The sequence below is a fragment of the Neopelma chrysocephalum genome, unplaced genomic scaffold (assembly GCF_003984885.1).
Source record: "Neopelma chrysocephalum unplaced genomic scaffold, ASM398488v2 Primary Assembly neopelma1_23, whole genome shotgun sequence".
In the NCBI taxonomy this organism is placed as follows: Eukaryota; Metazoa; Chordata; class Aves; order Passeriformes; family Pipridae; genus Neopelma; species Neopelma chrysocephalum.
In genome coordinates this window covers 19,664,720-19,681,408 of record NW_020897691.1, presented here as the reverse complement: position 1 = coordinate 19,681,408, position 16,689 = coordinate 19,664,720, and the positions used below count along the sequence as shown (strand labels likewise).

Genomic DNA, 16,689 nt, shown 5'->3' with positions numbered 1-16,689 from the left:
TGGTGCTGTTTCCAGTAATGAATTTGCTTTCCTGATGAAACTGCTTCTTGTAATGACTTATTACACTTCTGTCTCCTTCCTAATTCAAGCACAGATACACTGTTGTAGAACTTGATTCATACTGATTGCTAAGACTGGGCCTTCTCATACGCTGGAAAGACGTTGTTTATAAGGTGTAAACACATTGAAACACGAGGAGCATGCACAGGCATGGCCTCAGAGGTACATCTGATCACAGTGTACCTCTCTCAACTACATGTCACATCAGACAATACTGCTGACCAGTGAGAATAAAAAAGCAATGCTCATAATTTATTTGCTCCTCTATCTTTTGTCACCTACTGAGAGATGTTTATTCCCAATAACTGCACACAAAACAAAGCAGACATCAACTTCTTTGATACAGTGGGTTTTTAAACCGCTCTCCTGGTTTGGGCCAGGACAGGGTTAAATTTTGCAGTAGCCAGGAGTGGGCATGGCTAGGCCCTGGAGGTTATTCCATACCACCTGAGAATAACCTCCTATACCACCTTATACCATTTTCCGACGGGGAAGGGGTCCCTACCAGGTCAGGTAGCATGGTGCCGTGGTATGGTATTGTCAAGGGTTTCCATGTGGTGAGCAATCACGTCTGAATAGCTTGCCTCTTGTACATTCTGTTATTAATATTGCTGCTGTTACTGTTCACTTTCTTATTTCATTGCTGTTTCCAGTAAATTTTTCTTATCTCACCCCTTAATCTTTACCTTTTGTGCCTCCAATTCTCCTCTCCAGCCTGCCGCATGGGAGGGGGAAGTGAGCGAGTGGCGAGGGGTTTGGAATGTTTCAATGGGAACACTAAAATTGGGGAATACCATTCCTAAACCATGACAAGCACTCACTGGCAACAATTTTTTCTCTTCTGAATGATACATCATTATTTATAAATTAAACATTGACCTACATATGCCTCCTTGCAACCTGTGGTGCTCAGTTATTAGCAGATCTCAGAGAAGAAACATATGTGTTCAAGTATTATAGCTTCTTCTTTTCTTTTTTTTTTGCTGCTACCATTGATGTTTTAGAAGTAGAGGAGGAGGAGGAGTACAAACTGGACCAGAAAAAAATTATGTTCCCTGTTTTAAAAAGAACAGCCTGACATAAGGCAGTCTATCAAAAAGAGCAGTCTGTTTTAATCCCCCCATGAGCTTACATCAGCTACTGTAGCACACGCGGCAGAACCACCACAACAAGCCAAAAGCCACACTTCTTCACGTAACATGGAATGGCTCTCAACCCTTCGCTCTTTCTGAGACCCAGCACAACACTTAAAAAGAAAAAAAATGGAAACGAAACAAGCTAACAAACAAACAAAACAGAAAACAGCCCCCCCCCCCCTCCACCCCATGACTGATTAGAGTTAATGCCCTTCTGGCGGGCACCAAAATACTTTTCCAGTTTTACTGTCTTCTTCACTCCCAGGCATCTCTGCACTCCTAAAGCAGGCTGCCCTGACATTTTCCGGTTTGGACTTTATGAGAAGGTTAACATTTTCCTCTCTCCAGTCTCTGCTTGTTCACTTGAGACGTTGAGTCACATTAGCCAGAGCAACAGCAAAGGCTTGCACTGCAGAAAATGGATACTGAAAGTCCAAAATGTAGGCATTGCCATCAATTCTTCCAAACTGCATCACCTGGGAAGCAGGGGAAGAGAAGAAGGGAAGGAAAAAGAGAAAAACGTCAAAAAAAGTGAACCACGGAAAAGGAATCAGAGAAGAATAAGAGCAAAATCTTTTTGGTCCTTTGTACGAACACCTCACCTCCTGAGGTAATGTGAATGGAGCTACTCACAGAATGGAGTTTGGTGCTGAAGAAGAGTAAGAGCACTGTACTATGTCTGTATAGAGTATTTGACTGCAATATTTGACTCTATAGAGCAAACTGAACTTTAAAATATGTTAGACTGCATACAGCCTTTATGTAAGTAAGTAGATTGTCACCAATTACTTCAGCAGATGTGAGGTACACCAGCATCATGTTTCCTGCAGGAAAATACCATTCTCTCTCTTGTAAAAATCCTATCATCAACCCATCAGGAAAACAGATTCTGTTTTCAAAGAAAAGAGCTTCCAGGGAAGGGGAATAACCAATTTTATCACTGTAGCACTTCATAGGCAGTAAGCTGCGCATTCTTTGCAGTTCTGTTTCCTTTTGCATAAACTTCACTAGCACATAATTACACTGAGAAAGAATTAGCAAAGGGGTAGCGAGAGCTGCTTGAATGCAGGGCTAGTCAGGTTGTACATTGTTCTTCTGCAGGGAATATCTGAAGTTTGGCCTATTATTACTGCTTTTTCATTCACTTCATCAGAAGCCCAGACTGTATTTGCTCAACAGTGAAGCTCCTTGAGCTATAATGGAGACTGTCTGTGCAAGTCAAGTCCGGCTCTGTTCTCTCACCACCAACAAAACCTGTGGTTGGGTGATTTCGCACAGCTGCCCATGGGCATGTATCCACAGCCATTTACCTGAAGAAGAAAGTGGTATAAATGGCTCTGATCACTGCCTTTGAGCTGTTGTTACAGACAAGCAAAACCAAAAGACTACCACTGGTCACACATGTTGGATATTTAAGACATCCAACTCCCAAGTTAAATCAGAGGAAACTGAGAACCTTGATCTCTTTAATAAACCAAAAGTGACTTACAGCTGGACAAGGAATTAAATGTGAGTCTCCTGAATCTCAGTCCAGTGTCCTGCTGATTGCCACCACTTAATAGGCTGGGTTTGGTGTAGTAGTAGTAGTAACATCCCACTTGGGCCACGTTAAATGTTTTGATTTTTTGAACTACCTGTCTACCCTTCTACCCATGGGTGGTTCAAAAGTGGCCCACAAGCACTTTGTTCTGGGGAGGGTCAGTGCCTCCCTCCTCTAGCATTAAGAACCAGCCCCAGGAGTCTGGTAACCCACAAGGGGAAATTTTGGCATGGAGAGAAGCAAACTTGTCTCTTCCTTAGCTATCTACTGACTGGCTAACCTTTGTGAGCAGGGCAAGAACGGAGCAGTGTTCACTAACTAGCTGCCATCCACAACCACCATTGATGGCAAATGCAGCTACTGTTGCAGAGATCTGTTGTGTTTATTACAACACTTTCAGTAGTGAAAGCCAGTGAGACTAAAGTTGGCCCTTAATCCCATGTCTGACTGCAGTAAGACTGAACATATTTTGTATATTTACTTTACAATTGAACTTCACTCGCCATGCTGAATCTAGACCTTTGACAGATGGTTTTTATCAACCACATGGCAAAGCTTTTTCTCACAGAGCAGCTAAATCAAGCAGGAGGCACTCAGCAGCATGAGAGACAGAGCTTATTCCTGGCATGGCTTTCCCACACCCTGGTCCCCGTTCCAACACATGTGTGCCACCCCTTCCTACCTGTCGTCCTTCCAGCTCAATCTGAAAGTTTTTTGCTGACTCCTGTGTCACCCGCCCTCCGAAGTCCAGCTGGTAGACTTGCGTCGCCTCGTTCCACAGTGGCTGCTTGTTGGCCATCACGTACACAAAGCCCTGGCTTCCCAGTCTCCCATCCTCCTTCTCGCTGGCCTTCCGGCACTTGAATTCATCCAGCTCACTGGCTGTTCTCAAACTCCTTTTGGTTTTCCAGCCCTTTTTGCTGCCCTGGCTCTGGTTCATCAGTTCATCTCCACTGATAAAAAGCTCTGGCTCACTCTCTGAACTGTCCTGAAACTCATTTGTCTTATTTAGTTTCTTGGATTTCAGCTGATCTTTCTGGCTCTTGACCTTCTTCTTCTCCCTCCCCAGCCGAGGGCTGGATATTAGTGAATTGAAGTCAGTCAGTGTCCTTGCCTCCTTTTTGACCTTGCCCTCGGTGATAGCCTGCATGTTTCCTTCCTCAGCTCGACTGTCCAGGCGTTTCCGGCTCTTCTTGCCAAATTTGTCTGTCCTTTGAGGAACAGGGCTTTCTGTCAAGGAGAGCACCTCCTGGAAAGTGTCTGCCGTCTCCACCATCACCTCTGTGCCCACGTGGCCCTGCAGCTCTGCTGGTGGGGGAGACATCACTGGCTTCTCCACCACGAGGAGCGGCTTGGGGGGCAGGGTGCCTGGGGGGTTCTGTATGGGTGGGCAGGCGCTATAGGAACTCCATGGGTGCAAGGCGATCGGTGGCAGCTGTAAACTAGAGCAAGTGCTACTTCCCGGGTACATGGGTGGCAAAGGGCAATAGGAGAGGTTGGATGGATAACCTGGCTGAAGGACAACTGTGGGCTCCTGCTGTGCAAACTGTGTTGGGGCCAGAGCTTCTTTGGGGGAGCAGGGGGCCTGCATTCCCTGAAGGGGAGGGGCACTGTAGCTTCCTGGGTAAGGTACTCCAACCCCGTAACTTGTCTGGAAGGTGGCAGTGGGACTGGTTGGAGATTTGGGGGAAACGAACGGCACTCGAGACATATCCAGATGTTGAGCTTGACCAATGATGAGCGGAGCAGGTTTTAGAGGATTGGGCACTGAGCTCTGAGATGTCCTTTCCTGAGGAACCCATATCTCTTCACTCACCATAGGGTCCCACTGGTATGGTGGTGGCCGTTTTACAGCAAGGGTAGCCTCTGTCAAGGACACAGGCGTGTGCCGTATTGATTTCTCCACTGGGCAGTGCTGAGAAAGGGCCTCATCCTCCGTGAAGGCGGAGTTGATATAATCTGCTCGGTCACGGGAATTGTCAGGTGGGCTCAGCAAGCTGTAGGAGGACTGGGAGGCCAGAGGCGAAGTACTGACAGAGTGAGCAATCACGGAGCTGTGCTGGGAGCCACTCCCTGTGCTCAGTTCAGGTCTCACGCCACCAATACTGGAAGTGCTGCTACTAGCACTGGCACTAGGGATGTTGCTTGCACCACCAGCACTTGCATTGCTGCTGCTGCCAGTGCCACCACTGCTGCACTGGCTGCAGGTGTACAAGGCGGTGGGTACTCTCTGCTGGTACTGTGCCGTCACAATGCTGCTTTTGGGTTTTGGGGGAAGTTGCAGGGTGGCTCTCTGACCATCCATCAGCTGAGCCATTTTCAGGGCTGCCTCTCTGCTGTTCCTCCGCAGAGTAGCATGAATGATAGTGCTGTCCAGCCTCTGTGCCATGCTTCTGCCCTGGGACAGCTGGCTGGCAATGTCAGGGTAGGGCGGCGGGTCCCCGGTTGGGATGGAGTAACGGGGGACTGTGAGCCGGTTCAGGGTGGCGCTGGCACAAGGCTGCTGCATCTTCTTCTCAGCAGCTGTGATGCGCAAGGTGGCGGAGCTGCCGGGACCCGGCAGGGTGTAGGTGCTCTGGGCACAGAGCATCCTGGTGCGAGGCCGGCACACCTCTTCCACGTTTCCACTGCTGTCGAATGTTGTTATCCGCTCATATCCCAGGGGTGTCTGGTAGTGCCCCGCTGGGTAGAGTGAGAACTCCCCCTTTTTGAGGCAGAGATCAAGGGGTGGCTGCGGGGGGCCAGGTGGGGGTGGAAGAGTTGGTGGGGCAGGGATGGTGCCGGGGTAGGGTGGGGGTGGGTTCATCTTGTTCAGCTGCAGCTCCTGAGTGGCCTCAAAGATGATGGCGTCACCTTCTACCAGCTGTGGCCCTGGCCGTGGGGCCTTGGCCTTGGGTGGGGGCTCATGCTCCCGGTCGCTGTGGTCCCGCAGGTCAGCCAGGGTGATGGCGGGGGGTGCGGGGGGCGGCGGGGCCAGTGGAGGTGGCGGTGGGGCCGGACGGCCCAGCTCCCCCACAGCCAGCGCCCCCACCCCCGGGCTGGGAAAGCGGCCTGGCGCTCCCGGGAAGGGTCCCGTCCCCTCACCCCCCGCTTCCGCCGGTGGGTTTGCCAGCACATCCAGCTGCACGTTCTGGTTGGCCAGCAGCGACTGGACCAGGCCGATGCTCTGTGTAGGTGACATGGCCTGTGCGGAGCTGTGGATGGGGGCGATGGGGATGTTGACGGTGCACGGCGGGCTGCTGGCGGGGGCGCCAGGGGCACCGGGCACTGCAAAGAACAACAAAGCGTGTCACCCGCTGTCTCGGCCTCCTCTCCCCATCCCAGGGATCCCTCCCATGTGATGGCAAGGTATTTGCTGTGGGGCAGCCCCAGTCACGAAGGGACTTTTTAAACTAATTATTACCTTTGTGTACTTGCTTAAGCACTCTGCTGTATCTGGATGGAGTGCTATTGGTTCCCAAAACCAACGGATCAGACCGCAGTTTGAACATGTAAGCCAGCCCATCTCCCCTGACTCCCATTGCACAAGAGCTACTTGTAACAGCTGCTGATCAACTTTAAAGCCACTTTTTGGGAGTGACGCTTCAGAGGTAAAGTTCTGAGCTTGCTTTCAGCCTACACTACAATTCCCATGGATTTCCATGGTCTGAATTACCACTCACTCATCTGGTTTTAACTACTTCTACTCAAATCAATAAAAGTTTTGCCAAATCAGGACTCACTAGTTTTCAGGGAGGGGTTTTTATAGTAAATACATCAACAAACAATGAAGAAAAACACAAGCAAACGAAAAAAAGAAGTGGAGGGTAAGAAAAAAAAGTTGAAGACCTGCACTGCAGGCACTTTATAGTATCTTGTATAATGTTCCTAGACTCAATGAGCTTAGGAAAACTGGAGAATACAGACAACAGTTGGGAAAAGGGAAGTACCATTATCTCATGAGTCCAGTGTGTAACAAACCAACCAGTAATACAAAACCAAGGAAGCTGAAACCGAGAGAGAAAGGAATATGATGGAATGAAATGTGGACAAAACTTACAGAAGTTTTTAAAAGAAGATTGGTAAGGAAGAGATGTGAGGAAATACATGGGAGGCCAGATGGGAAATGTAAGGGGAAGATGTGAGGAAACAGATGGGAAGCCAAAAAGATTCAACAGTGGGCATTGTAGTCAGGGTGACTTCAGCATCAATGCTTGGGCATGCTGCAATCCAAAATGTGAAAAGAAGCAAACGCACATAGGAAAAATTTCCCACATGTGGTGGTGGTGAAAAAGGGACAGTGTGGCAAGAAGCAACTCCCATGATTTTAAGCAGAAGCATTGAGCATGCTCAATTGTTTGCAATCCTTTTGCAAAAAGTGGTGAGAGTGTTTCCAACAGGAACTACCACTGAAAAGCTGAAGCAGGGAATGAGGACACTGGACCCAAGGTACAGGTGCAGAAGTCAAGATAAGAAGGAACACAATAGAATAATGAGGGGAAGCAGTAAAAACTATATTAGAACTCCCAAGAATATTGCAAGTTCTTTATCTTTCATTAATCTCCCTGTAAAAAACCACACAGAAAATTAGAAGTGGTGTGTATCAGCAAGTTTGTGGAAGGAAAACAGATGAGATAAAGGATCCTAAAGTCATACCAAGGATCCTTTAAGTGTGCCAAATTCTGTGGAGACCTCAGATTTGCAAGACCAGATCAGGCAAGAGATCCATTAGTCAGGGCTCCTCCAGATGCTGCCCAGTACCTAATTAAATTCTAATTAAAATTCTAGTCGTCTACCTATGCCCTATAATACATTTTCAATAGCATCATGCTTTTATCAGTATCTGAGATGAACGTGGTAGGTGTACAGACAGGACTGTGGCTATGCTGGCAAATATTTATGGTAGTTCTGCTCGTTCCTTTTGAAGAAGATGGACAGCTAAATTTAACTGACCCTAAGGCAGTGTGGTTCTGTGCTTGGCTGGTAGGCTGTGCTTTCATCCTGAAATTGCAGGTTAGCAATTTAGCTGCCAGAGCTTGAGGTTTAATTATTAGGTTGGCTTAAGCAATCCCGAATGTTGCTGTCATGGGTATTAAGTGCCTTATCAAACAAAATCTCATTTGTTGTGGTGCTGCTTAATATTCCAAAGTGTTTAAATCCAATGTTTTCTTCATTTCTCCAATGGTTTTTAATTGATTTGTTTGCATACTTTGTAAGTTAAATCAATTCACTGTGCATTTGTCTTTTCAAATCTTTACTGACTACATTAAGAAACATATGTCCCAAGGGTACCTCACTATGAACATTCCACTGCCCAAAAGCAGCTTTCTACTATGTCTTTTTTAATCTGCCATGTAATCATTATTTACACTGCAATATTTTTCCCACTAGTACATGGCACTTTTTTCCTTCATATGTAGACTTTAAGAAAAGATATCCCCAGAAATATTTCTGATTATTTAAGTAGCCACCATTTGTTAAGACAGAAATGAATTTTCAGAAGAAACTAGAAAGGAAAAAGTGGACAAGAAAAGGAAAGCTATTATGAAAGGCAGGGTAGTATGATTCTTTTACTAGACTTCTAAAAGAATTGTAACAAAATTCTGTAACAATTTTCTCTCTGTATGTGGTGTATCTGCAATTCTGACTACCATTTCATCTCTTCAATAAGATAAAAGGAATTTATATTGCAGAACCCATGCAATCTTCAGGAAGACATGCAAAAACGTTATATTAAATTTTTTCTTTTCTATTTAGTTTTTATATTACTTTCTGTCAGCTTGGACCATGTTTCATAATAGAGAATGTTGAGTGCTTCCTATTAATAAAATATATACAATCATCAATGTCTCTATTATTTCTTCAGAACCTACAGGTGGAGATCATGTTGACAGAAATGAGGCAAGCCAAGTCTCCCAAATTGTGAAAAAACGGGCTTCATTTTAAACATACAAGAATTTCTTTAGAAGTCCAGAAGACTACTCTGATGCTTGGGTCATCACAAGTTTAGCTGCTTTCAGTAGTTGAAACCCTGGTCTGAAATAATGGGAGCATTTCCATTTATTTCAATAGACTCTAGCACAGTAAAGACAACTTTAATTGCTCTGCAGTGCTCACACTCCTTCGTTCTTAAAGGGTACTGTGGCACGATGGCCACTTCTGTAGTTCCAAACACCTGTGATTTGGCAAAAGGAATCCCTCACTGATATGAAAATTCTGAAAATGTATGAACTTATCTTCTTGTCTATTAGTTTTTAGTTTCACCAGCATGATGATTTTTTTGATTGGAGGAGGTCCTGAATTCTTCCCGTCCTTTTACCTGCCACATCACATCAACTACACCGCTTGAATCTTCTGGTACTTTACATCTCAGTGAAATGAAAAGTTCTTCCTGATCCCACTTGTTGATCAACCACTTCACTATTTTAGCCTCTTAATATTGATAAAAGTCCAAATGGGCATTATCACTTCTCAAAGGGTGGCTAAGTATTATGGGAACCTGCCCCTCAACCCAAGCTCATCAGCAGGCTGTGCTTTGATGCCATCAGGACTCAAGAACCATCTGTTTGGGCTTCCAACACATTACAATTCTGTCCTATCAAGATGCAGAATGCAAGGCTTCAGTTTATGGAGAATTCTTAGCAAACTAAGATGAATCAGCAGATGACTACTTTTCCAGTGAACCTGAAACTTAGCAGCTCTACATGGATTATATTTTCCACATGTATCAGAAAACAATGCCTATAATATATATTAGCCTTATTCTAATTTGGTTTTACAGGATCCCATCAGACTAAGGGATTTTGATTTGTGTGTTTACCACAGGGGACCATAACACAAATGACCTGTCCTTCATCTAGCTTAACCCATAACATGGCAGACCTGCAGCTCCTCCTTACCTGGTAAATCATCTTCGTCTTCGCTGAAAACATTTGGATTAAAGACAGGCATGTTAATGTAGTCCATTGAAATCTTCCGCACTTCTGGGAGATATATTGTCATTTGCCTGGGCTGCAGATGCAGCAAACTGGTTTTATATATTACTAGAGAAAGAGTATAACAAGAAATAAAAAAAATCTGTTACACAAAGAGCATCTAAACCTAAGAAAGAATTAATTCAAAGCAGACAGAAGAGCTATGAATATTATTATTTACTATACACATGTGCATGGGTGAACCATTATTTGTCAAATTACTACATAACACTTTGCATAAACAGGATAAAAGAGATTGTAACTTTTAGCTATTTCTCTTTAAATGGAAACAGCATCTCTGTAGTTAAATAATACATAGAAATAATGAATTACTTCATCTTTTATTCACATCTACTTTTATGGAAGGAAAATACTCTTTGGAACTCTTCACCACAGGATGCTACTGACTTACATGACTTTAGGGGAAAACTGGAAAGTTTTCAGGAAGGAAATCTTTTGAAGATTACTACATACAAAGAAACCCCTCATGGCTCAGGAAGTCCCTGGGACCCAAACACTGGAGATTGGGAGAACATTTGAAGGAATTATCACTATACACTTACACTACACTTACATCCTTCCCCACTGACAATGAGAGAATTAGAATGACTTCTGGTCATTCTACTACTGATAGCAGTCAACATAGCCACAAAAAGCATCTATCTAATTCTGCATTCAGGGAATCCATATGTACTCCTGATCTAACTATATAATGCAACACAGGAAAACATAAGTTTTCCAAAGAGCTCATTAAACTGCTATACTTGCATTAATATTTCAGTTCAGAGCTCAGTTCTACTAGGTGGTACCCTGCTCTTTTCTCAGACTTCTTCCTTCCAACAGAACTATCTGGGTAGGACTGGCCTACCCAAAACAAGGTTGATACTTTTAATGAAGGCTACCAGATTACTGATGCTCCAGCAGGTGAACCTACTCATGCTCCAGCAGGAGAACCCTATGATAAGGCTATGTACTGACCTGAAGAATCTTGAGCATGATGCTGTAAGAGCTTTTTTAACATTATTTTTGTATAATTTCTAGCTAAATGACTACAAAAATCTGACTATTAAAAATATTTCTATTACAGTAACTTAATACCCATGATTTTTATACTCTTGCAAAAACTTTTTTCATTTGTGTGGGTTTTGTTCAAATAACTGTAAAAATAAAGGTCTGGGCTTGAATGTTAATTAATCAGTTTATTACAAGTGAGACTTTTAGCATTTTATTGATCATGTCATTATTGTATTTATAGATTTTGATCTCCTTTAGTTACAGTGAATTTCATAAAATCTAATTCCTATTGTCCACAGAAAATAAGTGCTTTGTTAAAGAAGTCTTTTGATCACTTAAAAAGAATGCCATGGCATAAGTTTGTTGTTTGTTAGAAAGAATTTGACATGTAAAAAAATCAACAGAGTTCACTTTTACCTGCACCAAGGTTAGTTGGTAGGAAAGCAGCCAAACCCACAATTTTAAATTTGGTTCCCCAGATATTAGATGTGACCTGAGCAAGGTAGTTGTGCTGCAAAGCAAAAACAAGATCATTTTTACCTGATAAAATCTGTATCAAACTCTAATAAAGAACTGCAGAGCAATCAAGCTATTGCACGTGATAATGCAATTTCAGCTTCTCTTGTTTTTATTGTATTGAAACAGCCTAATGTGCCTTTGTAGCAACTGAACAACACACTGCCTGCTCAGTGAGAATAGGTCTGTTTTCAAATGCTTGCTTTTCTGCACAGCAAGAGCATGGCTGTTTTGTATTTCAGAAAGTAATACACTCTGCCCGTTGGTTCTATGCTTGAGTCACTTTATAAAACAATAAGGCACAAATTAATTATTCATAACAGCAAACATATTTTTCCCTGGAGCTCCTAAAGCAACTTTCCAAACCATTGCTGCCATGGTGAATATATTATGGGTCTGAAAGACCAAGAGATTTTTCTCAAAGGCCAGGAGTTATGCTGTCAATATTAAGAGCAGGATCTAAGCCTCAGGTCTCCTGCCCTATTCAAGGGACTTTTGGTCCTATCTCTGTGTAACTATCTAGAATTTTTCATAAAAAGGAAAAAGTGAAACAAGAGAGCAGAAAAAACCAAAGCAAACCAAACCAAATTAAAAGAATGCAGGCTGTTATTAATCAAATATGTAACCCAGATAGTTCTACAGCCTCCTAAGTTTCATTTACCCTGAGGACATGAACATCACAAAGAGTACAAAGCGCTAATTCCTTGCCTTCCTTCCAGTTAAGACTGTTCCACGCAATTATGAAACAGAGAACACTGAAGCAGAGAACTCTGAAGCAAACATTTCCTTATCTCAGCAATCCTTAGCAAAGCAGAGAATTATGGTGGTATTAAGACAGCTCTGAGAAACGAATGAAGCATTTTCACATTTTTACAAAGCCAACAATATCACTTGGAATAAAACTTCTCACATGGATTTGCACTGACAAAAATGAGTGGTGATGGGATTTATCAAACAACACCTGATATTCCATTGGCACTTTTGAACATTGATATTTAACTGGAAGGTGCAATTCTCTAGTTGTTCCTTCTAGCAACTGTAATTAGATAAAATTTTTTAATTGGTGAACATTGGATCTCTATCACAACTTGCTGCCTCTTGAAGAAAATCCATTTGAATCAGGTATGGTAACAATATGCACGATACCTGGCTAATATCTTCTAAAGGAAACTCTCTTCGGGTCAGGCTTGGTGAACCAATAGAGGGTTTCCTTATTGGTAACCTTGGTGATCTTGATATCTCCTGCGCAGCTCGGGACATCTTTGGAGATTTGCGAGCTTCTATATTGATTCTGCAGATAAAGCAATAATTAGAATCATCAGTGGGCATGGAAAAATGCACAAAACTCATGTCTTTGAGAGTAAAGATATAATGAAGACAACTAGTGTGGTGTTCTCTAAGTGGCTAATAAAGAGTCTACAAATCAGAGAATTATGGGTCAAAATAAAACATATAGAAGACCTGATACACTTGCAGTAAGTCATATCTCCCACTATGCAAAGGGGGTCAAGAATATGAGTTCAGCCACCTGAAAGAGCTCAGTGGTAGAAAAAGTAACAAACAGAAGTTGCATTTCAAAAGTATGCTCTTAGAAAACCAAGGGTGCAAGATAGTTGTTTTTCCTGAGCCCATTCAGGTTTAGGCTCAGGAACTGATGGTTCTTTTGTCAAGTTTGGCTCTTTTGCCAAACTAAAACTTTGGTATTTCACACACTGTGTTCACACATAAAAGGATGCATTTGCTCTCCCTCATACCAGGGCAAGCTCATAATACAGTCTTGGGAAAAGTGTCAACTGCAGCTAGAAGGCATCAGGGCCTTAATTCTGTAACAAGAAGCTGGCATATAGAGGTCAGTGCCTATGAGAACCACCACAGACATCAGTAAGGCTCCGTGCAGGTTTGGGGATTCTGTCTATGCACATAATGAATATAATGAAGAGCTGTCAGGAAAACAACTGGACAAATTAATAGCTTGGAAGTTTGATTTGCATATTGCTACAGAACCTTGTCAACACAGTGTTTAGGAGGGTCTGTTTGTTAAGGCTCCCTTGAAAGGTAACCACAGCATCAGTGCCACCTGTCAGGATCTATGCCACCTATGCATGAACATATGACTTTGAAAATATCCCTGAGGAAATAAAGGTTTTAACTAGATCAGGGACTCTAAGCACTGAGGGGGTAAAAACACAGTCTGTTTGAAGGACAAATATATTCCATGGTGGCAAGAGTTCATATGTGGCAAAGACAGAGGTGGGAGAGTTTATAAAATCTTTCTTTGATGCCTAGGGAGAAGTGGTGCCCTATTGTTTCCCATTACATTTTGCCCCAGAATCTTCCACGAAGTCCAATCTCTGACATTGTCCCATAACTGCACACTGAAGAAGACCCCAATCCTATGATTCCTATCTACCCAAAGGAGTCTGCTTTTAATTTTACAAGGGGTCAAGACAGTAAGAGATACAGAGAAAGGGGGAAAGAGACAGAGAGATCGAACACATGGGGAAGAAGAAGAAGAAATATCCAAGAAATTATTACCTGGGGAGTTTAGGTGATTTGCTAGCTCGACTGATTTTTGGAGATTTCTTTGCTGCCCAGTCATCGCTGAGTTCAATATCACTGGAGTCAGAGCAGTTGCAGCTGTCAATCACAGTGGAAATCAAGCTGTTTCCATAGATTTCATCTATCAAGACAGGCCCCAGAAAATTTAAGTGCTACTTCAGAAAACTGCTATAAATTACAACTCTCAGTGACCAGAAGCATAAACCCAATTCACAAGCAGCAGTTGAAATAAAACTAGGCAGAGAAAAAGTAAACATTCTTCATCCTGCCTAGTATAAACTCCAAATTTGCAATAGTTTGAACTCAAGCGAACATGATTCAGAGAGGTGAATAGCATTCAACTGACTTCAAAATTGAGACTAAAGAATATTTTCTTCTAATTAGCAGTCTATTTTCCATTACAAGAAGTTCTCTTCTGTAAAACAAAAGGCAGCATGGTATAATTTCAGAGGCTTGAGTCTAGGTCATGCTAAAGATTTTTTCACATAAGAAAAAATATCAGACGCCACCATTTATGTTGCATACATATATATTTTTAAACTCTTGAGGATTTAATATCAAAAGTATTTCTAAATAATTTTTTATACAGAACAACAATTCAATTCTACCTGCTTTTCCATCTGTTTTAGGATCCATGATGACAAACTCCGGCCGCAACTTGCTGATACGACGTCCTTTCAGGATAGGCACCAGTCCCCCAAGGTATTCCAAGTACAGGGTATAACATGGACCACCAACCTCTGGGTCATCTTCTGTCCGCTTCATTGTGCAGTGAAGCCGTTCATTACCAGCTGTTGGGTAGCTGACAAAGTCTCTCATATTGTTTGGGTCTGGGATAGGAGGCTTAATTAAATGAAGGAAGGAAAGAGAAAGTTTCCTATAGGTTATTGGTTGCTTTTTTTCCTATGGTGACTTAATCCCAACAAAACTAACTGAATTTGAACCCAGCTCTAATTTGGTAGGTGAAGATTAGTACAGGTTACTCTGTGAGTTATGCAGGACCCACATGCAAGAAAGACAGTGTCTGTGTATTATTTGGTTGGGTCAAAAGCAGTTGTACACAGAAAACTACAACTAGTTACATCAAAAAGGATGTGGTCAGAGGACTGAACTAGAAAATAAACCTGTCTTCAAGTTTTGGCTTGTATCACAGACGTCTTTTCGAACCTGAGTAATGTGGTCAAGTCAAAGAGTATCTTGTCTCTTGTAGGCCCTCCAAGCGAACCTGGCCACTCAGATTCCCACTGCTGGTTAGTAATAGTACATGTATTGCCACTACGCTACAATGCTGTCAGCTCTGAAAGAAGCTTGTACTTCTTATATCACTTCCAAGCACATCTTTGCTGAGGGCCTATTCGTGTGCAATGTCAAGAAATACAAGCACATAGCTCAGGGTGGGTTACTTTGCCCTGCTTGCAAGCCACACTGTGTTAATCCATGAAAAACTAGGTTCTAAAGCAGTAGGACAGCTTTTGTGTAGGACAATATAGCCCGTATGACACAAATACTATTAATGTGTATAAGTCAACACAATTTCTTTCAAAATGAAAGCACGAGGAAAAAAAAAGGTAGGGAAAAATAGGCTTTCTTAACCTTGCAAGATGGATATGGGCTGAGGAGTGACCTACAATGTAGTCCGTGAATTGAAGGGAGAAGAGGAACGCGCGCATGAAAGAGGGTGCCTTTGCAAGCACTGAAGGCATGGCTGACAACGTAGGTTGAGCATGTGGCTGGGTGAGAGCCCAGTGTAAAGTATAAATAAGTGCTGAGGAAGCTCCAGAAACACCCACGGAAGAGCACAGGGAAGGCTTCTGGAAACCCTGCTTCAGCCTCTCAGCTTCAGCCTCGCAGCCCCACAACTGTTACCCATCCGGTCTCAGAGGTGACAGAAGGCTTGTTGGCAACAATGTGCCCCTGTACTGCCTCTGCCCCTCTGAGCCCCACCATGGCTCCCAGCCTTGCTACAGCCAACTGCTGTCTTCATCCTCTCCCCTCCCCTGCTTTCCCTAACAGCCAAGCAATTTTCACTGATGCTCTAGAGAGCTGCAGGGCTGGCTCTGGAATAACATGGAAAGAAGCATCCTGGAGAGAAGGAGACATTCTAGAAAGAAGTGAGGATCACTGGTTAATTAGATGCTCTGCATCTTTGGGGATGGAGGTCTTATGGTTACAGCAAGACATTTATTCTTCTATGACAAGTGAAATGTTTTACAGTTGCACAAACTGCCCTGATTAGCACTACCCAAATGGAATCATGCTGAATTATTATTTTTTAGGCAAAATTTGTTCTCATTTAAGCTGGGCCAGCCCCACTGATTTCAAATTAGCTGTTCTAGCTCTGCCTTGTTTTGACAAGGACCTGAAGCTGGCTCAAGAGAATGCTGTAGCACGTACACAAAAAAATCACAAAAAAGTGTGTTTGAATGTTGAGCATTTACCAGCTAATGCTCTGGTTTATAGGCTGTGATAAAAAGTTTGGAAATCCAAAGATGTTACTGAGGGCAAAACCATGAAACAAGCACGTTGTGCAGATGGTTCTGCTCGCGGTACAGGAAAAGGTGTAATATCTGGTTCATTTTTCCATAGCACTGTTGGAGCAGCAAGGTAAGCAGAACTCATTATTAGTAGAAATACTTGGGAGCCCCAGGTCCTAAGTCTAACTTTCCTGGCAATATAAGCACTCGTGACATGCAGGGAGGCAACAGTTTTACCACTGTGAATCCCTCCTATAACCATGACACAGTATTATCATCAGCATGAGCTTCTTCACAAGTCTTTGTGAGTCACTAGCATATTTTACCCCTGTAATGTACTTGGAAAAGCCATCTCCATGGAATAATGCAGATTAGCATGTGTCAGCCTTCTTTTCAGATTTTTCATAGGCACCAAATGCATCAGAGGGCTCTTGAAG

At 43.1% G+C, this 16,689-nt stretch overlaps 1 protein-coding gene across 3 annotated transcripts in view; it reads right to left on the bottom strand.

The window, feature by feature from the left end:
* Positions 1–1,152: 1,152 nt before the first annotated feature.
* TULP4 (tubby like protein 4) overlaps positions 1,153–16,689 on the bottom strand; it is a 151,793-nt gene continuing 136,256 nt past the window's right edge. For all 3 annotated transcript variants that reach the window (XM_027689131.1, XM_027689122.1, XM_027689140.1), the window contains 7 exons: positions 14,387–14,621; positions 13,755–13,899; positions 12,366–12,510; positions 11,121–11,214; positions 9,615–9,758; positions 3,419–6,003; positions 1,153–1,672 (listed from right to left, as the gene is read on the bottom strand). In XM_027689131.1, coding sequence (XP_027544932.1) covers positions 1,556–1,672; positions 3,419–6,003; positions 9,615–9,758; positions 11,121–11,214; positions 12,366–12,510; positions 13,755–13,899; positions 14,387–14,621 — 3,465 coding nt within the window. In that variant the 3' untranslated portion in view covers positions 1,153–1,555. The remainder of the gene's footprint in view (positions 1,673–3,418; positions 6,004–9,614; positions 9,759–11,120; positions 11,215–12,365; positions 12,511–13,754; positions 13,900–14,386; positions 14,622–16,689) is intronic.